This window comes from Lissotriton helveticus, chromosome 5_1 (assembly GCF_964261635.1).
Source record: "Lissotriton helveticus chromosome 5_1, aLisHel1.1, whole genome shotgun sequence".
Classification (NCBI taxonomy): domain Eukaryota; kingdom Metazoa; phylum Chordata; class Amphibia; order Caudata; family Salamandridae; genus Lissotriton; species Lissotriton helveticus.
In genome coordinates this window covers 1,011,092,045-1,011,113,531 of record NC_136065.1, presented here as the reverse complement: position 1 = coordinate 1,011,113,531, position 21,487 = coordinate 1,011,092,045, and the positions used below count along the sequence as shown (strand labels likewise).

The 21,487-nt window shown below is 45.6% G+C and overlaps 1 protein-coding gene across 1 annotated transcript in view; it reads right to left on the bottom strand.

The window, feature by feature from the left end:
- ADAM12 (ADAM metallopeptidase domain 12) overlaps positions 1-21,487 on the bottom strand; it is a 1,594,455-nt gene that overhangs the window by 1,427,027 nt on the left and 145,941 nt on the right. The window contains exon 3 of the mRNA XM_078640467.1: positions 12,717-12,793. Coding sequence (XP_078496593.1) covers positions 12,717-12,793 — 77 coding nt within the window. The remainder of the gene's footprint in view (positions 1-12,716; positions 12,794-21,487) is intronic.

Here is a 21,487-nt window from a genome sequence, read left to right as displayed (position 1 = left end):
ATTGACCACTCCCCCTACATTGAGTGGGGTTAGAAGAAGAGAACATGAGGACGTCTCCTAACAAGACAGAGGGAGGGAGAGACTGACCCAGGAATCTAGAGACTAAGGACAAGGAGTCCTCCAATTTATTTGAATCATTGACTTTCATGGACCTTTTGTTTCACTTCCGCATATTTTGTTTTTTTTATTTAATCATTAAAAACCCCTATATAACCATCCCTGACTCACTCTTCTATAGGATCACGCGACCACAGATTGCTTGAGAAAATGAATCAGAAAATGTCCCTATTTTGAAAATTCATAGGGGTGGTAGAACAAACAGAAAATAGGCAGACACGTTTGAAGTCTTTTATGAAAAAGTGATCGATTCTAAGTCCAGCCATAATAGGGGCACTGCCTCTATTAGGCCAGAACTTGATAAACTATAAAGGCTACACTTTTGCCAGTGCACTTTTGCTGATCCCACCAGCAGATTTTAAAGCCCCCTGGTAATAGTTAAGCAGTAATAAGGGAATAGTCTTCTCAAGGCCACCCAATATCAAGAGAGTAGTTCTTAACCATGTCACAAATAGACACTTCATATTTTCCTGCAATGTTGCATTGAGCAGCATGACCTTAACTAGAACCTCGTCTTTCTTGAGGGCCAGACATGAAAGACCACATTGCGCAATGGAATGGGAAAATAATGTTTTTTTACCCTCAATATGTTTAGCTCTAGGTTAGCAGAAGGATAAAAAGATATTCATATGCATAGCCCTTAGTGGGTCGTGGTGACTAGATTCTACAAACGCCTGCCACTGGAGATGTTCTGATGTGGATTAACGCAGGTGGCCTTGCTTTTGGCATGACTTCAGCTCCATGAAGCAGCCACCCTACTGGTTCTATGAAACACAAGGCACCCACAGTGTTGCTGGCCATGAAGCTATCCTGCCTGATGACGGCTGATAGCCAGAAACCGGTCCTAGGATGCTTGATTCCGGTCCAGGGAAGACATGGCTTGGCAGTTCAGGCTGCATATGGCCATGTCTGAACTGGGGTGGTGTGGAATGCAAAAAAACGATGGATTTAGGCCCAGATCTCTGTACTGGGGTGAATGTATGACATTGTTCTGCATTCTGTCCATCAACTGTTGTTTTTGCATTTGTCACCCCGAGTAGGAAGGGTATGCTCAGACGTGAGTCCCGTGCTCTCCACACCACTGGAGTCAAGCAATCCTGGCTGATGACGGCTGGTAGCCAGAAACCGGTCCTAGGATGCTTGATTCTGGTCCAGGGAAGACATGGCTTGGCAGTTCGGGCTGGACTGTTCCAATGAGGCACAGGGCCAAGGCTGATTTGCATATGGCCATGTCTGAACTGGGGTGGTGTGAAGTGCAAAAAACGATGGATTAAGGCCCAGATCTCTGACTGGGGTGAATGGATGACATTGTTCTGCATTCTGTCCATTAACTGTTGTTTTTGCAGCTGGCCATGAAGTTGGCCAAAGTCAAAAGGGAGTTGCAACCATGCATCTTAACATGACTTGGGGCAGAAAAAGCCAAAATGAGAATAAACCACAAAGGAGGAGGAGATAGAGTAAGAGAAGTAATTAGCCTATTGGCTTGCTAATGGCCCTTCAAAGCTAACCTTCAGTAGTAATATAAAATAAATACAACAACTTATTTTTATTGAAGTATTGTGAAGATAAAACAAAGCAATCAGGTAGGAAATCTGCATGGGGATAGGTGACAGAAATGAACATTTTAACATTGAAATCTTATTGAATTTGTTGTTAGTAAAAATGTTGTACTCCAACCGTACTGGCAGACTTTCCTCTGGAAGGAGACTGGAAATACTACTATCTCAATAAACCTCCAAAGCGAGAGGCTTTGTGCTCAGTGCGATAACCCATTTTAAGTGTGTGCTGAGTCTTGTTCTGGTCCTGTAGCTTTTATTTTTATATCTATGAAAAGAATGCTCAGAAAATCCTCTTTATGGGAAATGACCTAGGAGTTACAGGATTTCTACAGATGCATGGTTGAGGTTAGAGTCTGAATGGCCTAGAGCTCTACACTGACAAGACTGAGGTGATAATTGTGTGCCAGAATAGCCTCAAGCATTAACATTTCTGGATGGAGGGGGATGCGCTGTTCTAAACCCATCCAAGTGTTGCACAACCTCAGTAGTGTTTTAAGTTTGACTGAAACCTGGCACTCTCTTGATTTCTGCCCTCAGTTCGTCCTGCCTTACCCACAATAAACAGCTGTGGAGGATCCTGCAATGTCTTAAATATCTGGCAATCACATCTGCAAAGGCATTAAGTGGTTCTCAAATCAACAATGGCAACTTTCACTAAAGGCATTCTAAAGAATTGCTAAAAGATTTAGGGATGATTCAGGATATAGTAGCCAGACTACTGGCAGATGCTCCTAAACTTGCTCCAGTGACTCCATCCCTGAAATATTTAATTGGGTACATATATCAGTTAGAATGTATCCATGGCAATTAGTGTCACCCACCATACTGTAATTAGCAAAACACTCTTGCTGCAGGAATACTCTCTTCCTAGCCATTTGCATTCTTGTGATGAATCTTTTCAGTTTACACCTTGCATCACAAAGCAGTGGAGGGATGACATGCTCTTTTTCATTCCTAGCCATACCTATGGTCCTTAGGAGTGGCTCATTAATTTCCAATGAGTGTGGTAACTTAGGTTACCACATACCAGAATGTTCTGGTTTCTGTTGCACTGGTTCTCACTGTGGGTGCGATAAAAATCTCATTTGCTGCAAATGTTTCTACAAGTCAAATCTGCCTATATTTTTCAGGGGGTAATGCTGCATAAATATCGGGAGAAACAGATTTTGGTCTAGTAAGCACAAGAATCTACATGGTATGCCACTTTTCAGGGGCACATTCTATAATACGTTTTGCAGATGACAATTATGTACACGTCAGTGTTGGTTTTTATCATGTGTGATTATTATCATACATTAAATCAGACCACTGGTCATGAGAGCCCAAGTGGAATGTCCTTCATCATGATCTGTGTAGACCACACAACAATTTCCATACTAAAAACGTACAACAAAGAGAAGAAAACCAACATATAGTGTAATATTCCATCTCACTATCACAACTAGAAGTGTTCGAGTCCCAATTGTGTGCGGTAATTCAGTAGCTTCAAATTGATATTTCATCCATCAGATCGACTCAAACTCAGTTGGCAGTAAAAAGCTATAATCAATGTTTATTCTTTAACCTTCTAGATTTTTGCTAGTAGCTTGTAAGGTTAATCACTCGCCTTAGGTGTTATTAAGGAGGTTTCCTGGCAGTTGAAACTAGTGGATTACGTACACAAGTTGAGTCTGTATTTTAGCTTGTACTTAAATTGTCCACTTTAATATTAATATGAAGCGTAAAACTTGAGATACTTCCTAGTTTAACATATCACAAACACGTAACATTTTAATCATTGTAATCTTCTCCGAGATGCAAGGCTAAGGTGCCCCTGTGGAAAATTAGTACGGTTTGGTGAACATTATCTGCGCCATCTTGCCTTTTCCCCTGATGCCACACTTTTGTCGTGCGCGCCCGCCATTTTAGGTGCCTCGATCAGGACCATCCCTTTTGCATGCCACTGGCCCCCGACATAGCCCTTCGCCCTCACCAAGCCTGCACGCTGACCAACCCCCCCCTCGCTCGCACATGCTTTTGAGTCATAAACCCCTCTTCAGCGCAGCTCTGCCTCAAAGCCCCATCCTGTTCCCAGCGCGACCCCTCCCTTCATTCTTTTTATAGTCCCCGGCTCTTTGATACAAAAACCCCCTTTTCCTGTGCCCGTTTGTCTTCCTTGCTCCCAGGCCAACACCTAGCTCTGCCGATACTATTCCTCGCCCCTCTCCGTACAGTAGGAAGCTTCCCTCATCAAAGGACCCCCGAGTTGATCAAAGCCCCCACCCCTCGAGATCCAATCGAACCTCCCACATTCCATGAATCGGCGGAATATCCAGCTGCGCGATAACCATCACCTGTTGTGACCGGGGTGGGGACTTCTACTGTAAATGTGTGTGGGAACGGGCCCGAGGGGGAGATCCCGGGGATGTCTTTCCGTACATCAAAGTATTAACAGGAATGTGTTACATGCAATAAAGTGAAAAACTTGTGTATAAGAGGCCGGGCCTCAGAGATGCGGGTAGAGCACCTCAGAACGATACCTGCTGTCCAACTGATGTGTTTCTCCTCCGGAGAAAATAAAACCTTGTTTCCTGCCTTCCAGTCTCCAGCGCCTGCCTCTTCATTGATTAATGTTTCGTGGGTTAAAGAGGCGATACCGCCGGGCAAATATCTATTGTCCCCGACCCTAGGTTTTACAATTGGCGTCCCAAGCGTGGGGCCCATCAGCGACTCGTGGATCCAGTGGGAGAGGTCCTGACGACAGAGTGAACGACTGCAACGATCGGGAGAGCTCTTGCCCAATAGACCCTCGTCTGGCAGCCGATCATCCGAACTTCACTAGTTCCGAACAGACCTCTCTCGAGTGATCTACGGTCCTGACTGGGAACCATTAGGAGTGCTGTGAGGAATACGAGAAAAAGAGGACGATCGGGCGCTGGATTCGGAAGACAAGAAACTGTCCATGCGGTCCGGGTAAGGTCGTGTAAACACGACAAACTGCAAAATAATTGACTGATTGTTCAAGAAAATACTAGTATTACTCTTTGTTAACTTATTTGGAGATTCACTGTCTGCACGCGGAGAAACAGTAGGCTCTTTCCCTTTTGCAAACAGTGAAGGATAGGTAACGCAGCCGTCGTGCCTATTTTTCTCCCCCACTGAATCCTATTATTTATTAACGGTTTTCGGGAGATTCCCTCTCCCACACTGATTAACTGGGTTCTTTGACCCCGAACTACTGTTCACGGATTGTCTTCTGGAGATTCTCTGTCTGCAAACAGGAAATAACAGATTCCTCTTTACGGATAGTGAAAGGGTAGAGGACGCAGACTTTTGCGCCCTACTTACTCTCCCCACTGATTTTATTTTATTTTTATTTATTATTGGTTGTTCCTTGTTATTGGTTATTCTTTATTATTGGTTCATGAGGTATTCACTGCCTGCAAACAACGTAGAATAGAAATATTCTGTCTAGTCTTTGCGCACAGTGATAAGATAGGCAGTGCTGACTCTTTGTCCCTCGTTGCGAGCCGTCATGTCTGTCTTCTCCCCACTGATTGATAATTGGTTCAGCCCGGACCGTTTATTAGAGGTGGATCATCTAGCTCCGCTGGAAGGCACCCCTTATAAGGACATGTTCATAAACTATGGATTAGTTACCATAGCCTATAATAAATTGTGGCACAGGTATACCAAAGAAAGTCAAGACAAACAGTGGCCACTGGTAGGATCCTTTGAGCTTGATAAAATAGAAACGTTAGAAATAGCTCTTCGCAATAATAAGACAACGCCTATTATGCTCGACAGTCTCGGTATGTGGCGCAAAGAGGCAATGCAACGACAGAAAAAAGACGAGGACAGAGCAGGTAGAGAAATATATCGACAGGACAACCCCTGGACACCACGACCCGAAAGTTATCCCCCGACACTACGCGCAGGACGGCCAGACTTAGGGCAAGACCAATGCGCTTTTTGTAGATGTGTCGGACACTGGAAAGCACAATGCCCGACTCTGCTGAGCAAGAGTGGGAATAGAGGGCCGACAGGAATAACAGGCCGACAGAAAGGGAAAAGGCGCGAGACAAAGAAGAATCAGACTCACATGGACAGACCAGATAGAACCACCACGTTTGATTATGCCCGATGGCACAGATTTCGCCAGAACAATTTCAGCGACATGTTCGAGTTTTCCTAGGTCGGACAATGTAAAGACGGGAACCCAGCCTAGCTCTAAATTAACAGACGGAAAAAGATAATTATGGCCAATAACTGTTTTTATGTTTGTCTTTGGATCTTGTGTGTCATACTTTTACTGTCTCCCCGTCTGAGTTTGTGTGTACGTAATGTATGAATCTGCGTCATCCCTCTGCACGTGCTTCCGTGTTACATAAACTCTGTTAACAGAAATTTTAGCCTGAAACAACCTGGAAAGAAAGGAATGGGAAACGAAATCAGTAAGCCACTGATGAACACGAACTTTTATTTTAACATAACAAGCAAGAAACAATAACGCTAGAAACAAGAACGGTAAACTGTAGAAAATGAAAGTCAACAGAACATTCGCCCCCCCCCCACATTCTGGAACCTTCCAAAGTAGGGCAGGGTTACGGCTACGCCCAACCGGCGGCAACCCATATAAGGCGGGCCCCGCTGCCAACACTCGGTCAGGAAATCTTAACATATGGGGGAGCCGGAGGAGAGGCAGGGGCCAGCGGAGTCCGGCCGCAGCGGCCCTGGGTAGCTGCAGGCAGTCCCGCCACATGCCTCCCCGGCCCAGCCACAGCGGCCCTGGATAGTTGCAGGCAGTCCCGCCACATGTCCCCCCCCCCCGGTCCGACCACCCATGGCCAGGGACCGGGGCCAGCTGGATCCGGCTGCAGCCGATAACCTAAGGAAGCCCGGCCCAGAGAAGGACGAGACACCTCTTCCTTTTCTCCTCCGTTGTGGCAGCAGCAACACGCCGGGCGCCACTTCTGTTATGAACCATGGCCGCGGCAACTCTGGACGGCGGGATGTCCTGTTCGTACCTCCATGGAATTTAGTCCAAGTTGGGCTGGGAGGGAGAGGCGACGCGGACGAGCCTCTCCCACCTCCATAGATAGGAGGTCTCCCAGCCCCCGGCCCAACGCCGAACTCCCCCAGCCAGGCGGCGGTGCCAATACCTGCGTAGCACCGAACATACCATGGTGGCGCCCCAGTACTTGCGCAGCACCGAACATGCAACGGTGCCCATATTTTCAGAGCACCGAATATGCAATGGCTGCACCGATACTTGTGCAGCACCGAATGTGCGCCGCAGGTGGCCATACCTCCGTAGCACTGGGCATGGGCCTTGTGGAGCACAGGGTGTGGAGAGACCATCGTGCATGCCCATGAAAGGGAGCGGCCTGGAGTGCACCGGGAGAAGGAGACGGCGCGAACGAGTCTCCCTCGCCCCCCAAGTGGGGGCATCACAGCTGCACCCCAGCCGAACGTCCCGCTTCCACGACACAGAGTTCCGTTCCCTATTTTGTCCTCAGGAAGGTCTCTTCCACTCTTGCAGACTCGACGAGAGGGGACTACTGCAGGGCCTCGAAAAGCCGTCTGGGTCCGCTAGAAGGCGGGCCTCGGCCGCTAGAGTAACTTTGAACGGCAATGTAACTCGGTCGCTTGCCCACCGGAGCACGAGCTCCCACCTCCGACAGCATCTCCACAGCCTTGAAGAGTCTACGAAGGTCCCCGGCGGAGCCCTCGGCCCCTGCAGGCTTCCGGTAAGGGACAACTGCCCAGCGAAATAAACATGACATTGCCACTCCTTCTGTTAGCATGAATTCTAGAACTGCCGAAAAGGACTCTGGTCCAACCGCCGGTTGAAGGAAACTTTTTCCTGATGCTACTTCCGGACTGACCCGGCCCCGCCCAAAATGGCGCCGGTATCAATAGGAACTTACGAACACCTCGTGGTGTTTCTTTTTGCTAAATAAAAAACTTGATGTTCTGAGACATGTATATGATCCTTTGCACACTTGACGAGAAAGAAGGAGAGTTCACTCGACGAACATGTAAAAGGACCCCGTTAAAAAATGTTGATTACAAATGTACGATGTATTATATTTTTATAGCTGATGTATAACCTCGCTTATGACGCGCGCACACGGTATGCATATAGGAAATCTGATTGCCACTAGTCTGACTATTATGAAATAAAATGCCCCCGATCCCCCAACCACTTGATAGAATGTTTTTATTGCTGCAAAACAACACCCCCACTGTACGCACTTTAGTCATTGCCGTGTCCGGCCAAATACGATTGCACCCTCATAAATCCACGTACTGAAATGATTTTGCAAAATAAAGGTTTTTCGAAATTATGAACGGGTACTGCATGCTTTATTTAAAAATGTGGGATCGGCGGGAGAGTTCTTTTCTGTGCACCCTACTCTGCTCTCTCTTTAAGGTTATTAGAAGATGGTTGCCCAGCCCCGGAGGAAGGATCGGATCTACGACACGATACTCTGCCTTCAAGGTACGCGACTGACTCATGAACTCTCGCGTGGAGAAAGACCTCGACTTTTGAGGATGGGTAAAACGAAACGGTATAAATGATGGAATGTAAAAGAAGGGTAAAATAAAACGATGTAAATGTTATAAAGTACGACGCTCAAAGGTATTAGGGAACAGAGCTGACCAAAGAACTGAAGAACCTTAGAACGTCACAGCGTTGAAGGAGATCTAAGGACCCCGATAGTGAGATACATCTACGAACTAGATACCTCGCACTAGGTACCTCTGGTTTCCTTTTTACGTTTCCCTGCACACGACCTATAAGGACACACTGCCCCCCCCCCCCGACTCCAGAAACCATACCCCAGGGATTCTACCCCGAGGAGGAAAGACGAGTATGAGGTAAGTAAAGGACTCTCGAATACATGTATTTGATATGCGCGAATGTTGTCCCCCTCCCTTCCCCTCTTTTCCCTCCCTCTACAGGTTACATCAGGGGCCGCAACCAAGGTATGGCGAGGATCTGAAGCCTCGCCCCGTCCGATACGCGAAGCGGACCAACGCTGCAAGGTGGCGCCTAAGCACGCCCACAAACTACTCACGTAGCTAACGAGCCCATAAATTTAGTATGATCTGATGAAAAATGATCACCCTTAACCCATGCTGCACGAATGAACCCATGTCACGTATGTTCGAAACTATGAGAGAATGTGTGTGTGTGACTGAAGCGTTGACTCAACTGGTCGAAGGACCAAGAATGCAAGAAAATGCGATACAGTGGTACCCCCTTTTTTTTTCCTCTTTCTCAAAGCATGTCCCCTCTACCCTGTCTAATGCTCGTCCGCCTCAAACTGCATGCTTTCAAGATTCTAACGCAGACCCGTAAATGCCCTTTGCTGTGTAATGCATTAAATAGCCTTTCTTAAATACACTGCCACTCTCCATGTCGCACGTGTACTATTTATTTATCTCTCTCTCTCTCTCTCACACTCTCACACTCTCTCTCACTCTCACACTCTCACACTCTCTCACTCTCACACTCTCACACTCTCTCACTCTCACACTCTCTCACTCTCACACTCACACTCTCTCACTCTCACACTCTCACACTCTCACACTCTCTCACTCTCTCACTCTCTCACTCTCTCACTCTCTCACTCTCTCACTCTCTCACTCTCTCACTCTCACTCTCACTCTTCCGAGCGATTAGCTCCGAAATTGGCGTACTGCCACCCCTAGCGCACCACCCAATTGGCTCCAAATACCGCCAGTATTTGCACAAAACTTGTCTGTAAAAAAATCACCATGAGACCATGTCACTACCTCTCCTTTCTGCTAAATTGACGAAACCAAGAATTGACCATAAGGGAAAGGACAGGTAAGACGACTGAGGTTCCCTAATCTGACCCGTAATAAGGGAACTACATGTCAGCGGCTCCCCTGATGGAATAGAGTGCCCCAGATAACGCGACCTTCCACGTTCTGAATTGTCGCAATCCCCAAACCGTAAAGGTAATCGAAACCTTCCCATCTTCCCAGGACGCACCCAGTTTTGTATCAGCTGCCCTAGATGAGATTTTTACTGTCCCTCACCCCCGGTTGTAAGAGATGGGTCAATTTACGACTAACGCAGGCCAGCCATTGTTCCTAGGAATAATTTGTTGATGAGCGAACTACAGAGTTGGGAATTCGAAAAATATCATTGAACGCTTACCAACCGAACTGTGGCCTTCTGCTAAATAATGCCCTCATAACACAAAGCAAGGTGATAGTCCCTCACTGCAGTTTTCTATGCCCCTAGTTGTTCTTCCCATGAGACCCCTGTCTTTTCTAATTTAGTAATCAGGCCGTGAGAGGCTGCATAGGAACCAGAATGATGTTTTACAAAGTTAAAGACTAGACCTAAACGAAGAAAACCATTACAGTGAACCTTGTTGAAAAGCGAAAATGTTTAGTTAAAAGGCAGGATGCATTGATAAGATGAAAGATGTTTAGCCTATGTTCGTCCCTCAGCGAGATACCTATTAGTACCATGTTGATAGCTCGCAACACCCTTTGTAAATATAAACCCCTAGAGAATGGTATAGCTTTGTCAGGCTCGTATTACGAAGGTGGGTCTCCATCAGATGAACTGTTGTGACTATAATAAATAGTTGTGAAGGAAAGTCGTAGTAAATCCAGCAGGCCCACCATCGATCATTTATATGTCAGTTGTGAACCCTAATATAACGGACGTTTCTATTCTCATTTACCTGGAGCTGGGAGAGAAATAGACTTATGTGATTACCTTCCTCTGCCAATTCTCTAAAGACTGTCTTTTCGAACTCATTTAAGGGTACGACTGTCGGAGGAAAGAAGGACCGGATGTGGGAGCACGTGGCCTGACTACAGATCTTGGAACACCTGCGACGTTGGCCGAGGCGAGACCGCGACAGAAAGGAGCTGCAGGACGAGGCACTATTTCCGACAAAGTGAGAGGAAAGGGCTAACCTGATGCCCCTGCCTAATGTTCAAATGTGTGCCGAAAGGTCCCCGCTCCCTAAACCCGGTCATGAGCCCGCCAACCTGAAATTTTCTGTTCCCCTAGTCTGTTCTCGGTCTGGCCTTTGCTCCATCCCCCTTTTTTCTCCGACCTACCCTATGGACTATTTTTACACTCTTCTTCCATCTGAACTTTTTGACTATCGACTCCAAAGGACACAGGGCGAAAAGGACCTTTTTGACCAGAAACGCGAGGAAAAGGTCGTGCCCTGCAACACGGGACCTAGAATAGAGCTGGACCCTTAGCTCCACCGCCGGTGCTCCACAGCGCCAACAAAGGACGACAGACAGTACTGAGAACTCATTAACTTCGAACATTGACACCCTCAATCATCGTTATTGCTACGTCTCGTTTCTCTCCCAGCCACCATTGTATTGACTATGCTCCAACCAAATATATATAGAGCCCGTATATAATAACCTGTATGCAATGTACTCACTGCCCGCTACAGAATCATTTTTTTGTATTACATTACTATGACTTTCCTGCTAACAAGTTTATCAAAGTTTATCAATAGACCCGCCTCCTAAAACTAGAGATCTTAAATGTAATGTTTACGACTCCTTCACCTGGGTTCCTACTGCTTTTTCTTATGCCCACCATAATAGACTTGAATAGGAAATAGATCAGCAAGATGTCTTGAATATGTTAAAGGGAGGACTGTGGAAAATTAGTACGGTTTGGTGAACATTATCTGCGCCATCTTGCCTTTTCCCCTGATGCCACACTTTTGTCGTGCGCACCCGCCATTTTAGGTGCCTCGATCAGGACCATCCCTTTTGCATGCCACTGGCCCCCGACATAGCCCTTCGCCCTCACCAAGCCTGCACGCTGACCAACCCCCCCCCTCGCTCGCACATGCTTTTGAGTCATAAACCCCTCTTCAGCGCAGCTCTGCCTCAAAGCCCCATCCTGTTCCCAGCGCGACCCCTCCCTTCATTCTTTTTATAGTCCCCGGCCCTTTGATACAAAAACCCCCTTTTCCTGTGCCCGTTTGTCTTCCTTGCTCCCAGGCCAACACCTAGCTCTGCCGATACTATTCCTCGCCCCTCTCCGTACAGTAGGAAGCTTCCCTCATCAAAGGACCCCCAAGTTGATCAAAGCCCCCACCCCTCGAGATCCAATCGAACCTCCCACATTCCATGAATCGGCGGAATATCCAGCTGCGCGATAACCATCACCTGTTGTGACCGGGGTGGGGACTTCTACTGTAAATGTGTGTGGGAACGGGCCCGAGGGGGAGATCCCGGGGATGTCTTTCCGTACATCAAAGTATTAACAGGAATGTGTTACATGCAATAAAGTGACAAACTTGTGTATAAGAGGCCGGGCCTCAGAGATGCGGGTAGAGCACCTCAGAACGATACCTGCTGTCCAACTGATGTGTTTCTCCTCCGGAGAAAATAAAACCTTGTTTCCTGCCTTCCAGTCTCCAGCGCCTGCCTCTTCATTGATTAATGTTTCGTGGGTTAAAGAGGCGATACCGCCGGGCAAATATCTATTGTCCCCGACCCTAGGTTTTACACCCCTCACGTATATTTTGCACGCTGCAAAATCTAATATTTAAACATGGAAATAAAAATATTTCAATACTCAGTCTGTGTATCTGGACTAGGAATGTTCATACGTGAAGTGAACATTTTGCTCACCTACGATCAATTGGGGTGTGCAGAATGATTTGTGAATTGGGCTGATATGAATGTGGTCAGTGTCTTCGTAACCTTAAAACACATTATCGATGGTCCACTATTCCTTCATTGACGTCCACAAGGGCAGTCATTTCTCTGTCAAAAGAATCACCTACAATGCACAGCAATGGAAAGGTTGTATCATAAATACAGTTAGTTTACTAGTAGTCGTTCCGCCATTTAGATGACGAGTCAAATCTATTTGGAATCACTTTCATTGTGAGTGCTCTTTAGTTCACAAATATTATACAGTTTCTACTTTTTGCCTGTACTTTTCAACATAGCTACATTTGTCTAGCTGTGTTGGATCACGTGACATAACATTTTAGGGAGTGTTGTGGCACTTACCTGAGCCCTGAACAAGTGCTGAAACTAGCTGCAGAATCGTGATATGTCTGTACAGTTCCATGGTAGTAGCAGTGTTCCTAAAATCGAACATAATGGGAAAATCTGAATGGCCAAGTTCACATAAAATTGTTATCATACAATCATAATCAAACTAAAAAGCAAAACTGGTAACTCACTAAAGTATTAATGCAGACAAATCATTGCTCTCACAGAGAAAACTAAATAACGTGCTGTGAATACATAATATGCTTTTGTAAATTGACTAACTCTGGAATAATGAAGATATAGAACCATATACCAATAGCTATAGTACTGCTTGTAATGTTGAATGTAAGGCGCAATAAATAATACACATTTTAAATCAAATAACAGGAGTCGTTCAAAATACAGAAGTTGATGTTGACACAAAGGTAGTCTTGTTGTTACAAGTCATTCATGCTAGGGAAATTATTATCGCTGATGATGAATCATGCTCCTAGGTAACAGTTTATTTCTATAACACGTTCGTTTTCATGTGCACACAATGAGGAGGGCGGAGCCGGGAGCCGAGCGGACGCTGATCGTCTTGGCTCCCGGTTCGCGAGTTGCTCGGGCCCGGCTCTGGGCGGATGCAGCCCTTCATTTCGACCGCTCACTTTGCCAACACGAAGCGGAGCGAGTGGGGCAGGTGCGGAGAGACCGCGATCGCACCTGGGTTGGCGGACGGGCTCGATCTTCCGAGTTGGAGGAGGAGAGGGCGAGGCTCTCAAAATGGCGGGCGGCACTACGCCGGGGACTCCCCTGACTGCTGCGGCCGCTGGAGGTAGGATTGCGTCCTGCGCTACCCCGGCTTATCGAGACTCTCACCGCAGCAGCTGGCATAATTTCCACTAGTTTCACTTTGGTGGAGACCCCCACCGAGGGAGTCCTCCCAGCGCCTGCCTGACTCTAAGATGGCGGTCGGCGGCGATTCTCGGATGGCGATTGCCGCTTCCACTGGCTCGCCCCAACTTCTTCCCGGCCTCCTGCTAATCCTGCGGCCCTCTCTTGGATTTTTGGCCTGCCTCCTGACCTGCTGCCAGTTTGGGGCCACTGCCAGTGCTGGATTGCCTTGTGGCCCTGCAACACGGGCCAGATCCCCGGACCACTCACCCCTCCCCCCCCCACATGGCACTAGGGTTCTGAATGTGCCGCTGCTCCTGGGGTCCACACTGCTTGTGATTGAACCCACACACAACCCACCGGCTGCCGTGCAGCGCCTCACGGCCAACGCGTGACCGCACCAACAGCGTCAACTTGGCCTTCACCACCTGGCGCACTCTAACCCCCACCGTGACGGCTGACTGCAAGCTCTCCGAGATGGTGACGCGCCTGCGGCTGGCCTCCAGCTTCATCTCCCACCTTCACTCCTGGACTTCTTGACTTTTGCTTTGTCCTGACCGACACTTTGTTGCTGTTTTCGGACAATTTCTCTGGACTCTAGCCCTCCTCCCACTCCCTCGTCCTTTTATCCTTTTCCCCGTGGATGATCCTCAAATGTTCTCTCCCTTTTCTGCCTCCCCTTCTTTCCATACCCTTCCATCCCTCCCACCCTCCCTTTGTGCTGTGACTGCATCCACACTTATGGAACTCTGCTCTTTGACTTATTGTAATAACTCTAATCAATGGTATTTGCTTTAGACCTTGCACCGTATACCATTCCTATGTGCCTCTTAGAGTTTGTCCAGTCATATCCCCTCCCTATGTATATAGAGATAACTCTAATCACTAGTGTTTGCAGTAGACCTTTGTACTCTCTACCATTCCTATGTGACCATTAGAGTATATCCGGTCTTACCCCTTCCTATGTATATAGAGATACCTCTAATGACTAGTCTCCTATGTGACTTTTAGAGTATATCCATGTGTATCCCTTCCCTATGTATATAGAGATAACTCTAATCACTGGAACATGCAGTAATCCGCTTTGCTCTCTTCCATTCCTATGTGACTTTTAGAGTATATCCAGTCTTACCCCTTCCCTATGTATTTAGAGATAACTCTAATCACTAGTTTATGCAGGAGTCCGCTTTGCTCTCTACCATTCCTTTGTGACTCTTAGAGTATATCCATGTGTATCCCCTCCCTAAGTAGATAGAGATATCACTAGTATATGCCTAGAGTTTATCCATTTGTATCTCCTCCTTGTGTGACCTTATCTCTTGTACATTTGCAATTTTTTCTGTTGGTACCTTTTTATAACGCATGTAATCCTAAGTCCGTATGTTTTCAACTGGTTCTTATGTAAGTCAAAATTTTGCAAATTTGTTCTTCCGATTGTAACCTTCAGTCCTTATGGTTGTAACTGGGTCCTATGTAAAGCGCTCTGACACCTTCGGGTAACGTTCGCGCTATATAAAATTGCATAAATAATTAAATAAAATAAATAAGAATAAGATCACAGTTAAAATCAAGAATTTAAAATATACAAAACAGAACCGAACTGTCACCAATTCAGCATTGCAGTATTTGACCAGAAGTACATTTGTGGAATGAGTCCTTGTTTAGTTTGCTACAGACTGTTTTTTTTAAAAATCCCTGTATATATAAACAAGTTTCAGGGTGATCCGTCAAGCCAGGGTTGAGTAGAAGGTGGGGGGGGGGCAGTTAAAAAAAAGTGTGCTTCCAATGTTAATTCCAATAAGAGTTTTAGACATGACTACAGCCCAAAACTGCTTGTCGGAATTACACCACATTTGGCAGAAAGGTAGATTTGGTTCTGGAGATCAAGCTTTGGGTTATTTGGTGTAAATCTGTTTGGTAGTTTTGGAGATATTAAAGGAAATCCAAATTTGGACATCTAGAGGTGCATATCCTCCAAGGATCCGACAGTCCCCATGCCGATATCGGATACTGTCAATACTTCAATCAGGAAGTGTTGGCAGCCATCTTGGAACTCTGCTTCAGCCGAGTCCCCCCAAAAAATAAACGTTAAAAAATATAAATATACGGGGCCAGGGTGGGTATCCCTGAATCCCCCCAACCATGGTCTTGGGGTCCCTGTGAGACTCGCCAAAACAAAAAAGCATTTTAAAAAATTGCCTAGAAATTGCGACAGACTTGTGAATCCACTGCACAAAATACAAAAAAAGCCCAGTCTCCCATGCTTGTTTACCTTATATCCCCGGGTGGACCGGGTTCCAGGGGCATGCAGGCATTTGAATAATAAAAGAAGGGGGCCCCAAGTGCCCCCTCCTAGGGCTCATGGAGCTATGGGGACCACCACCTCTCCTGGTCTTTGGTTTTAATAATGGAGGGGTCCACATAGACCCCACTCCTAGGATTCCAGAAGCCCCAGAGACTTTTTTATAAGGAACGGGCCACTGGGACCCCCATTCTGGACTTAGCAGGTGTCTGTACTGACCCCTCCGGACCCCGGGGACCTCATCCTCCCCGGGACCGGCCGGTGCACAGAGAAGGAAGGAGGCTGCCATTCCGGAGCCATTAATGGTCCTAGGGACCGCCACCACCCTGGGCCAGCTCCTGCTGGTTGTGTGATGGAACCGCACATGCTTTTACTGCGCATGCCGGTTCCACACGGTCTTAGCCATGCAAGCCTTAACCATGCATGCCTTTACAATGAAATATGCATTGTTAAGGCATGTAAGGCAAACACATATGCGTGGTTAAGACTTATCAGGTAAGTCTCACCCCTGCCCCCACCCTGAGAGCTAAAATTACCCCTCCCTCATGAAAACCAACCCCCTCCCCAGTCCTAAAACCTTTCCTGCCCCAAGCCCTAAAAACTTCAAGACCCTTAAAAACGACCATACCTCCTAACCTCTAAAAAGTATCCAGATCCCTGACCCCTGCACTGAGCCCCAAAAGCGGCCCCCATCCAGAGACCTAAAACAGCCCCCCTGAAAACCAACCCCTCCCACGAACCCTAAAAACATCCCTGTCACCAAGCCCTAAAAACTACCTCGTCCTCCCCTAAGCCCTTAAAACTAGTCTAAGTCCCCAGAGCCCTAAGAATTTCCCAACCCTCAGCCCTAAAAACAATCCTGACTCACCAGCCCTGAAAACTACCACCAATCGTTAAAAAATACCCTCCCAAAACCCAGCCCCAGCCCCACTCACCTCACAGCATCTTCTCCCAGTCCTTCCTGCTTCTGCCCAGCAGCAGCTAGACCGCGCACTGCCTTAACCACGCACATGAGTGGTTAAGGCATATGCATGATAAGGCAAGCGTAGTTGCTCTTGCATTGTTGGAACATGCATGCCTCTGCCCTCGTTGTTCCAGCTAATCCTGCTCCTGCCATGTCCCCGGAGCCCACCCCTGGGACATTCCTGTTTTCTCTGACTTGGCAGGAGCTGAGACAGCTCCTGTCAAGTCAAAGCTAACACTAACTCTGCTTCCAGCAAGCAGGAGCTGTCGAACTGCTCCTCCTTGCTAAGAGCAGAGATTTAATTTGTTTCACTGCCCGCTGTCCAACGGGCAGGGAAACAGATGAAACGGTTGCTCACACACATGGAGCTACTCCCTGTGTATGAGAGCAATACTGGCTCCTGCTGAAGGTGGGGAGCCGGCAGGGACCATGGGGGCATTCAGGCTCCCCCCGTGGTCCCCACCGGGCTGATTGGGTGTCCTTGGTGGGCTTCAGGGTACCCAGCATTCAAGGCCGGGCCAGAGGAGATGGGATCCCTGGAGATTAAATTGGATCATCGAGGGGGGGCTGCTTGGCCCTTCTCTCCTTCTAATAATTGTGCGGGCTTCCCCGCCCAACTTAGTGGTAGGCAAAGGTCTTCCTGCCTTTTAAAAGGAAGATGGACAGCTTACCACAAGGTGCAAAACTGTGGACTCTTGTTGGATAAAGGGGCAGGTGCGGTTCCATTGTGGTCCATTAAGTCACACAACTACTGACACATCCACACAGACAGTTAGACACCCACTCACCCAATGACAAACCCACTAAGACACTGATACACTCACTCACAGACCCACTCACACCCCCACTCACAGAAGCACTCACAGACCTACTCAGACACTCTCATAGATACTCATAGACCCACTCACTCATGCAGCTACTCACAGATCCCCTCAGGCACTCTCACATCCACTTACAAACCCACTCGTGCAGCCACTCACAGACCCACTCAGACATGTACTCCCACTCACAGACCCACTCAGACACTCACGCACCTACTTACAGATCACTCATGCTGCCACACCCACTCACAGACCTTCTCAAAGACTCATGCACCAACTCATAGACCCACTCACAGACCCACTCAAAGACTCATGTACCTACTCCCTGACCCACTCATAGTCTCATGCAACCACTCACAGACTCACTCAGACACTCATGCACTCACTCACTGACTCTCACATTCATTGAGGCACTCGCAAACCCACTCAGACACTCTCTCACCCAGTTACAGACCTGTACAGCCGCTCACATCCACAAAACCACTCACACACCTAGTCACAAACCCATAAGCCACTTACGAACACACTCTCAAAGGTTACAGGCTACAGTTAGGAAATAAAATTCTAAAAACATAAACAAAATCAAAGGTTACATGGATGTTATATTTAGGAAATAAAATTTAAAAAAAATAGAAATTCCCTGAAAAAAACAAAGGTTAGAAGGACATTATCATTAGGCTCAGATTTCACTCATACGAAACCATAGAAATTCAGCAGTTATAGTTACTTACCTGAGTTAACTATAACTTATGCCCCCTGCAATGCACTGCTTATGCACATATTACGTCGCTGATGACATCTCAATTGACATCACTGATGACATCACTGAGTACTTAATCCACAGAACCCCTCACACACCCATACAGAACCATTCACATACTTATTCACATATCCATACAACTTGTCACACACTCACTCATCCATGCAATCACTCACAAACCCACTCATTCACCCATACAGCCACTCCAACAACCTCTCACTCATACAGCTACTCATACAACCACTTATCCATACAACAACATACAGCTACTCACACACCCACTTAGTCAATCATACACTCAGTCAGTCAGTCATTCACTCATACAACATCTCAGGAGACCTATCGGCCTACCCATTCAACTATTCACGTACCCCCTCACAACCACTTACATACCCATTCACTCGTTGCTACATGCACTCAGACAACCACTCATTCAACCATACAGCCACTCACACAGACACTCACTCTCCAAAACAGCCTCTTACATACCATCTCAGTTAACCAAACATCCACTCAAACAGTCACTTACTCACTCATACAACCACTTACACATCTACTCACTCACCCATGCAGCCAATCTCACACAGCCATTCAGTAACCCATACAGCTACTCACATACCCCCCACCCACCCATGCATCCACTCACACACCCAGTCACTCGCCAATACAGCCACTCACACAGTCACTCACTCGCCCATACAGCTACTCAAACACCCATTATTCACCCAAACAACTACTTACATCCCCACTTATTCACTCACACACTGATACAGACAGTCACAAAGCCACTCAGATGGCATGTATTAGAAACAGTATCACTGATTATTAGTACAGAAAGAATAGTAATTTAACTTATGGTGCAGCTTAGTATAGATCTTTAAGTCTCAGAAGCATTTACAAAACACTCGCTGGATGATGTCATCAGCGATGTGATTTGAGATGTCATCAGTGATGTCACTGACCATGTAATAAGTAATGTAATATATGAGGTGAAAAGGAGTGCATTGTGGGAGAGTAAGTTATAGTTAGCTCAGCAAACTATAACTGCTGAATTTCTATGATTCTGTAAGAGTGAAATTTAGCCTATTATAACCCTGTGACCTCTGTTTCTTCAGTGAATTTCTAGTTTTTTTTTAAATTCTATTATTTCCTAACAATAATAACCCTGTAACCTTTGTTTTTTATAGTGTGCGTGTGTGTGTGTGTGTATATATATATATATATATATATATATATGACGCTCGAGCTTTTCCTCAGTTAAGCAAGAAAAGAAGCAGCACTCAAGGAGCTTTGCGATTATTTCACGGTAATTTAATTTGGGGGAAAAAAACACAGACGCGTTTTGGCGTGAGCCTTCGTCATGTATTTATATATTCATTTAACAAACCATAGGTTTCAGGGGTGTTCTAGTTAGCTGGACCTTTCACTCATACAAAACCATTGAAATTCCTCTGTTATAGTAAGTTGTACTAACTGTAACTCTCGCGCCCACAATCCACTGGTGATGATGTCACATATTACATCATTCATGACATGTTCAATGACATCACTGCTGATATCTCAAATGACATCACTAATGACATCACTGATGACATCATCCAGTGAATGTGGTTTGGTTCGTTATTTAAATATGTATTATATATATAGAAATCTGCATTGAAGAATGAGTGCATATATAAATATCTGGATGGAGGATTTAGTAGCAGTGCAATTGACTGTTTACTTGACTAATTTATAGTGTCTCACTAAATATATTAGATGGTAACTAAACTGTGAGAATATCTGTATTACTTTTTCAGTTATTGTGTAAAGTGCTGTACCAGTTGCTTACTAGCTATGTGAAAGACTATATTAGTTATTGATTAGTTAACTGATTATTTGTAATGGAAAGTGAATGTGTGTGTGCTTCGGTGGGGATCTGTGACTGCCCAAAGATATGTGAATAGTTAATTCAGTATGTATATTTGGTTAAGACTACGTGTTATAATACTTGTTTAGGTGACTGAATATCTTTATGGGTGTGGTGATGAGCAAAACCATTTCTCAGTGGTACATGTCCAACAAAGTAGAAAAAATTAAAGACAGTGTATGTGACAGTTGTATATAAATAAGTGTACATAAAACTCATTGATTGCATGAGTGACTGTATAGATAACTGTATATTTGTAATACTGATTTCATAACACACTAAGTATGAGTTACTATCTATATGAATTAATGAAGTGCTATTTGCATAAGTATGTAGCGGAGTAAATGTAAATAGTTGTTTGCAAAAGTCAGTAGGATGACTCCATAACTGAATAGGATGTGTGCTGGTGTGTAATGTTAATAATATAAGTGTATAAGTATATTTGATAGTGTTCTATTGATCATTGACAACATGTATGAGTGAATCTATAGGTATTTGATTAGATTAGATGTGTGTGCAGATCTAGGAATCACTGAGTGGGTTTTTAGATACTTGTATTGCTGTGTCAATGGATTCAAATATGATCTGATTGTCACATGGATGATGTCATCAGTGATGTCATTTGAGATGTCATCAGTGATGTCACTGACCATGTCATGAATGATGTAATATGTGACATCATCACCAGTGGATTGAGGGCCCGAGAGTTACAGTTAGTACAACTAACTATAACAGAGACATTTCTATGGTTTTGTATGAGTGAAATGTCAAGCTAACTATAACACCCCTGAAACCTATGTTTTTTCAATTAATTTGTAAGGTTTTCAAAGGATAATTCCTAACTATAACCTGCTTGAAACCTATGTTTTTTTTCAGTGAATTTCAAAGGATTTTTAAATGATAATTCCTAACTATAACCTGCCTTCAACCTATGGTTTTTTCAATGAATTTCAAAGGTTTTTTAAAGGACACTTCCTAATTATAATGTTCACCACTTCCCCATATTTTCAACAAGAAGCCAAATCTGCAATGCTACCTAAAAAAACGGGCAATAGTTCCACTTACCACTAACAAATTAACATCAACATTTAACTAGTGTAAGGACGTTGACTATGTACTGCGTGAATTACATCAAACTCACACCCATATTTGAA